The sequence below is a fragment of the Pristis pectinata genome, chromosome 25, assembly GCF_009764475.1.
Source record: "Pristis pectinata isolate sPriPec2 chromosome 25, sPriPec2.1.pri, whole genome shotgun sequence".
In the NCBI taxonomy this organism is placed as follows: Eukaryota; Metazoa; Chordata; class Chondrichthyes; order Rhinopristiformes; family Pristidae; genus Pristis; species Pristis pectinata.
The window spans coordinates 819,473-827,295 of record NC_067429.1 but is presented as its reverse complement, the minus strand read 5'-3'; the positions used below and the strand labels follow the sequence as shown (position 1 = coordinate 827,295).

At 52.2% G+C, this 7,823-nt stretch overlaps 1 protein-coding gene across 1 annotated transcript in view; it reads right to left on the bottom strand.

Moving 5' to 3' along the window:
* Positions 1-6,805: 6,805 nt before the first annotated feature.
* stard3 (StAR-related lipid transfer (START) domain containing 3) overlaps positions 6,806-7,823 on the bottom strand; it is a 36,284-nt gene continuing 35,266 nt past the window's right edge. Inside the window, exon 15 of the mRNA XM_052038847.1 lies at positions 6,806-7,680. Within this exon, the coding sequence (XP_051894807.1) occupies positions 7,570-7,680 (111 nt within the window). The 3' untranslated portion in view covers positions 6,806-7,569. The remainder of the gene's footprint in view (positions 7,681-7,823) is intronic.

Here is a 7,823-nt window from a genome sequence, read left to right as displayed (position 1 = left end):
GGGTGATCCATCACTCCTGCCATGTGCCCTGTAGATGGTAGAGATTCCTCGGGGTGTCAGGAGGTGAGTCACCCAGCCTCTGACCTGCTCTTGTAGCCACAGTATTTATGTGACTGGTTCTGCTGAATTTCTAGTCAGTGGTGAACCCCAGGACGTGGCTGGTGGGACTTGGCTTTGGCAGTGCCATTGAACATCAGGGGAGGTGGTGGGACTCACTCCTGTTAGAAGCAGTCATTGCCTGGCACCTTTATGGAGGAACTGTTACCTGTCCCTTGTCTGCCCTTGCCTTAACATTGTTTGATATGGCTGTGTGCAGGCATGGGCTCCTTCTTCTGCTGAGGTTGTGCAGTCATCAGTGAACATCCCCACTTCCGACCTTACAAGGCCATTGATGAAGCTGGGCCCAGGACCCTGCCCTGAGGAACTCCTGCAGTGATGTTTTGGGCTGGGTTGGTTGACCTCCAACAACCATCTTCCTCTTTGTGAGGCCTGACCTCAATCACTAGAGTGTTTTGCTTTTGTTCCCATTGACTTTAGTTTCACCAGGACACCCCCCTGTCACACTTGGTCAATGCTGCCTTGGTGTTGTGGGCAATCACTCTCTTGAGCTCAGGAGTTCAGCTCTGGTTCGCGTTTGGACCCAGACTGTGGTGGGGTTTGGAACTGTCCTGGTGAAGCGAGAACTGGGCAGCAGTAACCAAGTCACTGGTGAGTAAGTGCTGCTTGATAGCACTGTCAATGGCACCTTCTGTCACTCTGCCGAGAGTGGACTGACTGGGCAGTCATTCACCAGACTGGACTTTGTGAACAGTTCCACGTTGTTGGCTAACCACTGCTGTACCCACAGTGGAACAGCTGGACTAGAGGCATGGCCAGTTCCGGAGCACAGGTTTCCATACTACAGCCTGGATGTCGTACGGTCCTGTAGTCTCTGCTGTATCTGAAGCTTTCAGCCATTTCCCATGACTGTGGGGATCTCAGGAGGGAGCGGAGATGGATCTTCCACTCGACCCTTCCGGCTGAATGTGGGTATCAATGTTTCAGCCTGGTCTCCAGCTCTCACCCTGGGCCCTGTCCTCATGGAGGGTGGGGAAGTCCTCAGAACCCCCTCCTTCCCCTAGTTGTTTCATTGTTCCCGCCATGTGGTTGGACTTCAGAGTTTTGGTCTGATCAATTGGTTGAGATGACTTAGTTCTGCCTGTTGCAATGCTGTTCTGCGGTTTAGTGCGTGCACAGTCCGGTTTAGTGCGTGTACAGTCCTGTGTCCAGCTTCCCCCAGCAGGCACCTCATCATTTCTTGGTACATCCACTCTTGGTCCCACCCTGACCTTCAATGCTCCTCACTGAGCCAGGATTCACTGCCCAATGTGGCCAGAAAATAATTTCACACATCAACATTTTATTTGCAAATTATTTAAACTAAATCCTAGCTCCCAGAATGGCTGGTGGGACTTGCTCTATTGAGGTCAGGCCTTGAGCTCCCTGATCTGTTAACATGGCCATTCCCTGGCCTTACTCCACAATTACTCTCCTCCCTCACTCTCAGAGTGACAGAGTAAACACAGCAAGCATGGCCCTACACTGGTGTGGCTCAGTGTGCCTCTGCACTGCATCACATATGTCTCTGTGGATCTCTCCAGCCCTGCGAGAAGCTGATGAGTTTGACCCACTCCACAAGTGTAAGCACAAAAGTGGAGGCTGTCCCCCAGTGCAGTGCTGAGAGTGCTGCTCTGTCAGGGTCATTGGGAGGAGGCGTTCTCTCAGATCTGCTTTTCAGGTGGATGTGAAAGAACCTTAAGGCACTGTCAGGGAACTTTCCCACAGATTGGGCAAAGTTTATTCCTCATTCAACATCTGTGAGATGACCTGGACATTACCATAATGGGAGCTTACTGTGCACAAACTGGGTCCTACTTCCCAGCTTTCTCAGCTTTCTCAGCTTTTCCTGTTCTTTTCAGACTCCCGTGGTTTCTGTGTGGTGTCCTTGTCTTGGTTGAAGAGCATCTGTGTCCATTGCTCCCTACCTACCATCTCTGGTTGACAGAGGGGGGCCCGAATGCTGTAGCTTCATTGCCTTTGGTTTAACTCCCCAGAGTGAGTGCTTCTTCCTTCTTTACACTTGCTGAATGTCAGTGGAATCGTTCCTGGACACCAGAACTTGGATGATTTTTGCTCCATTTTTAACCGGATTTTCTTGCTGCAGAGACAGCTTTTGTTTTGGCCTGATTCTCTCCAGCTGCACCCTTTCCAGTGAATTTTGACTGTAGCTGCACAAGGCATTGGTGAGACTGTACTTGGAGTGTTGTGTGCAGTTCTGGTCACCCAGCTATTGGAAGGGTGTCATTACTCTGCAAAGGATGCAGAGCAGATTTACCAGGACGTCACCGGGACTGGAGGTTGGAGTTACAAGGAGAGACGGGATAGGCTGGGACTGTTTTCTTGGAGCGTAGGAGGCTGAGGGGTGACCTTATAGGGGTTTATAAAATCATGTGGGGCAGAGATAAGGTGAATGATCACAGTCTTTTCCCCAGGGTAGGAGAATCTAGAGGGCATAGGTTTGTGAGTGGGGAAAGATTTAAAGGGGACCTGAAGGGCAAGTGGTTAACACAGAGGGTTGTGGGTGTGTGGAACGACCTGCTGGAGGAGGTGGTACAGGTGGGGATAATGACAATGTTTAAAAAATATTTGGACAAGGACATGGATAGGAACGGTTTAGAGGGATCTGGGCCAAATGGGACTCGCTCAGCTAGGCACCTTGGTCCATGGATGTGGGGCTAAAGGCCAGTTTCTGTGCTGTGTCACTGACTCTAGGCTTCAGTTTCATGTATTCGCCAGTAAAACCTGAATGCTCAGCGTGCCAGCCATCAGCGGGGCAAGTGTGGGCAGTGTGACATTGGACAAAGCACACGGCTGTGAGGTTTGGTGTGTCCAAGCATGGCCAAGCTCCCTCACCAGCCTGACTCATCATGGAACACCATACTCACTGTCAGAGAACGATTTAGTGCCCTGGCAGTGTGGCACCAAGCTTCACTGTACCCAGCTCCTGCCAGGACGACTGCAAAGCCTGGCAGTGAGGATTGGTCAACCAGGAGGCAGCATCTCCCTCCAGTGCACCCCCTCCTGCAGCCAGCCTCCCCCACAGAGGAGTCAGTAAGTCAGTAGCCTATGGCAGGTTGCTATTTTTAATCTCATCAACATCAGCACTTACCTCAACAATACAGACACTGTTCAGTGCTCAGCTTGTCATTGGTTACTTTTGGAAGATCAAATGATTTAAAATTGGAGGAATGTTAGAGGATCTCATGATTCTAACCACACATTGAGTTCTATAAGTGACGTTGTCCTGAACACACAAGTGGGTGGGACCTGTCCCTGGGCAGATTCTTCGTGTGGACCCCAATCTGGGCTGGGATGGTGCCAAAACCAGAGCTGGAGATGGGGGAAGAGCCCGGGGGGGGGGAGGGTGGAATGTGTGGGCAGAGGTGCAGGGGAAATGGTCCCAAAATAGGAAGCAAGACTAGACTCAGCAAAGGCCAGGCCGGGGTTGGAAATATCATTCCTCAGGGACCCACAGAGAGGGAGAGGAATGGGGTGCAGGAGAGGATGGGTGGGGGGAGAGTGCGGGTGGGGGAAGGGAGGGAGGGAGCAGGCCATGGGGCAGTGCAGGTTCAGGTTTTAGCTGTTCAGTCCCCGGGAACACAGTCACCCAGAGACCCAACAGGGAGACGGCAGTGGTTCAGTTGCCTGTGGGTCACCCTCACATGTGGATGTGAATGCCACAGGCATTGCAGCAGAAGGGATCAGCAGTGGGAAGGGTGAGCAGCTTCAAGTTCCTGGGCGTCAACATCTGAGAAGGTCTATCCTGGGCCCAACACATTGATGCAAGCATGAAGAAGGCACGCCAGCAGCTCTGCTTCATTAGGAGTTTGAGATTTGGTACGTCACCAAGGACTCTTGCAAATTTCTATAGATGTACAGTGGAGAGCATTCTGACTGGTTGGTCACCACCTGGTATGGAGGCTCCAATGTGCAGGATCACAAGAGGCTGCAGAGGGTTGTAGACTCAGCCAGCTCCATCACGGGCACAACCCTCCCCACCATCGAGGACATCTTCAAGAGGCGGTGCCTCAAGAAGGCAGCATCCATCACTAAGGGCCCTCACCATCCAGGACATGCCCTCTTCTCGTTACTACCATCGGGGATGAGGTACAGGAGCCTGAAGACCCACACTCAGCGACTCAGGAACAGCTTCTTCCCCTCCACCATCAGATTTCTGAATGGTCCATGAACCCATGAACACTCCCTCGTTATTCCTCTTTTGCACTATCTATTTATTTATGTGACTTATAGTAACTATCATGTCTTGCACTGTCCTGCTGCCGCAAAACAACAAATTTCACGCCATACGTCAGTGATAATAAACCTGATTCTGAACACAGGTCAGAGGAAACTGTGCAATGGGGAATTCTGTGAAGTGGGTTACGGGGAACTCGGCCTTTGCACAGGGTATTTTTGGGTGGACGCGGGGTGAGTGTGGTGTCACGCACAGACCAGACAGAAGTCAGCAGTTGAACAGAGGAGCCTGCTCAGCCCAGCACTAAGCACAGTTGTTTTCCCAAATTCCGGTTTATTAACAGAATTGAATTTCCACAGAGGCAGTGGTGGGATTTGAATTCGGGGCTCAGGACTGCAGGGCCCACATCTCTCTCAGCAGTTCCCCAGATACCCAGAGATGTGATCTGCCACACCAGTATATTGATCCAGTTCCATTGCGACAATTAATCCTGAAACTCCAATCTCCAGATAGTTGCATTTCAATAGCCCCCTTTGCAACCTCAGTACACCCAACAATGAAACTTAGCTATACATACACAGGAGGCCATTCAGCCCACCAGGTCCATTCTGGCTCCCAGTACAGCAATCCCATCAGTCCCATTCCGTTCTCATTTCCCCCGAGCCCCACAACTTTTGTTCACGTCATCTTTAACTCATTTGCCACTGACTGACACTAAGGAGTACCTTACAACAGATTACCCAGCCACCACCTCTCAGGGCTGTGGGGAAGAACCTTGGCTCTGTCTTCACAAAGGAGGGCACATGTCCTTCCAGAGGTGTTGGGGACCTTGGAGGTGGTGAATCCCTGCGGCCTGAGAGTTGGCCCCCCGGAGTACTTACGGAATCGGTCCCAGATACAGTGGTGGGCATTCTCTCACGTACAGGAGGTAGCTGGTGTAACCTCATTATTAACACAAGGAGAGAACGATTATAGAGCAATTCACCTGATGTCAGTCTGGGCAAACACCTGAGACAGTTGCTGAACATGAGAGCAGAGCACTTGGGAATCAGTAACAGGGTTGGTCAAAGTCAGCATGGAGGCTGAACAAACTTCTGGTATGTTCTGATGATGTAACTGGTAGAACGGGTGGTTGGGGAGAGCGAATGGAGGAGGAGAGGCAGCGGGTGGGGGGGGGAGGGTGTAATGGACTTTTGGAAGGCATTTGACAAGGTCCCAGATAAGCACGACATTGTGGTAGCGTACTGTCAGGGGAAGGAGCTGTCCAGGCAGTCAGGGAACAGGGTTCAGTACTTGGACGCAACCAGACGTGGTACATGTAATTCCCCCCATCTCTCTCCACAGCCTGGGGTGTGGGCAGGGTTGGGGGAGCTGTGAGGAGGATGCAGAGGCTCCAGGTTGATCTGGGTGGGTCGGGGGGCAGGTGGTGGTTGGGCAAGCGGGTCGAGGGAGTGGGCGGGTCGAGGGACTGGGCAAACACATGGCAGGGGCAGCGTAATGTGGATAAACCCTAGGATAGTCACTCCCTGGGGAAACCAGTGAGGAAGATTATTATCTGAACAAAGGGAGATTTGGAGAGGGGTTTAGTGCTGACACGGGCGGCCTTGTGCACCAGTGGGTGAGGGTAAGCTGGTGGGGCAGCAGGTGAACAGGGTGAGTGGTGTCTGGCTTTCATAGCGAGGATTCGAGTGTAGGAGCAGGGACGTTTCGTTGTACAGGGCCTTGGTGAGACCACACCTCAAGCGTTGTGTGCTGCTGTAGTCTCCGTATCTAAGGATGTTCTTTCTTTGGAGTGAGTGCAGTGAAGGGCAGCAGTGACGTACGAGGAGATTGGCTCAGTGGGCACTAGAGTTAGAAGAATGGACCTCACGAAACATAAAATCCTCAGCACACTGGACGGATGATGCAGGATGTTCCCGATGATGGGGAGCTCAGGACCAGGACAGTCTCAGGAGGGAGAAGACTCAGTGAGGAGAAGCTTTGGTGAACCTGTGGAATTGTCTAACACAGCTGAGGCCAAATCATTAAATATATTCAAGAGGGAGCCTAAAGATAACATGGAACGCAAGGAGAAAACAGGAACAGAGTATTGAATATAGGACAGGATCGAAGGGCTGAATGGCTGACTCCAGCTCTCAGTTTCTTCCTTTGGGAAGACTACACACAGACAGCAGCCGAGGGTACAGTCGAACCCAGAGCTTTGGGTTGTCCCACTGCCGGTGTGGAATGAATTAAACAATAACCAGTTTCTGCACAGCAAGCTCCCACACAAGGTGGAAATCACGGCCCATGTCTGAGCAGTGATCAATGGGCACTGTCAACAGACATGTGCTGGTGAAAGACAGCAGCTCTCCGATTCCCAGTGTCTGGGCATTCCTGCCGTGTCCCTGTGGTTGGACACCACACCCTCCACACGTGTCAGAGCTGCAGCCAGTCAGGGTCAGCCACATACCAGGCATCGGACAAGATGGCGCGTTTATTCTTGAACCTGATTCCTTCAAGGCAAACAACTTTCTTTATCAAACAGCTTTTAATTCACACAGAAGCAAGTACAGAGATACAGCAACAGAAACAGGACGGTTGGCCAATTGCTCAGTGCTGGAGTCCATTCCTCAGGAGAAGGGGTCCTGTTGCTCCCCAGCTCTGACACAAGGCGGCTGACCTGAGACGTTAGTGGTTTCTGTCCCCACAGCTGCTGCCCGACCTGCTGCCCTTCGGTTACTGGTGCTCTGCCTCTGAGCTGGCCTCACAGACTCTGGTGTGGGAACAAGGCGATGGGAGGCGATCGGGCTAGGTGAGAACCAGGAGCTGGGTCAGATCAGCTGCAGTGGGGCAGGCTCAAAGGGCTGAACGGTCACACGGTGCAAAGCTGCAGCAACACCCGACCTCCGAGCTCTCCTCAGCTGCATGTCACAGATGCAGCAAGCATTGCAATACCACAGTGCTGAGTGAACCAGCAGTCCGTCAGCTGCCCATCAAGCAGGCTTCTGATCAAAACAAGCAACTGGGGGTTGTCAGGGCAAATCTCCAGAGCACCCAGTCCCACTGACCCCACCCCTAACACAAACAGCTAAGTATAAAAGTATTAATGGATCAGTTTTGCATCCCGTTCTTTAGTTCTCCAAATGACGGTTCAGTCAGACACTCGTGTGAAGAATGTTCTGTCATCAATGGAAAGTCAGTTGGCCCTGGCTAATGCTTGGTCCTGGGTCACGGTGCTGCTGCAGATGCCAGGCTGAGTGAGGCGTGACGTTCGGGTCCCTGCACGCGCCACGTCATTGATGTCCCACCTCAGTCATCTCTTGCACCCGCTGCTTCAGGTGTGCAATGAACTCGAACATGGTGGCCGACAGGCTCTGCTGGATCAGGTACCGCGGGAGCCGGCCCTGCTCAAGGACAGAGAGGAGATTACAGCCGGCCAGAGAAGCCCAGGGAGAGCAGCCATTTCACTCCGAGCTCTCTGGCCCCAACCACCTATGTACTTCCAAAGAAACTTCCCTCAGGTTAGGAACAGAGCCTCAGTTCAACC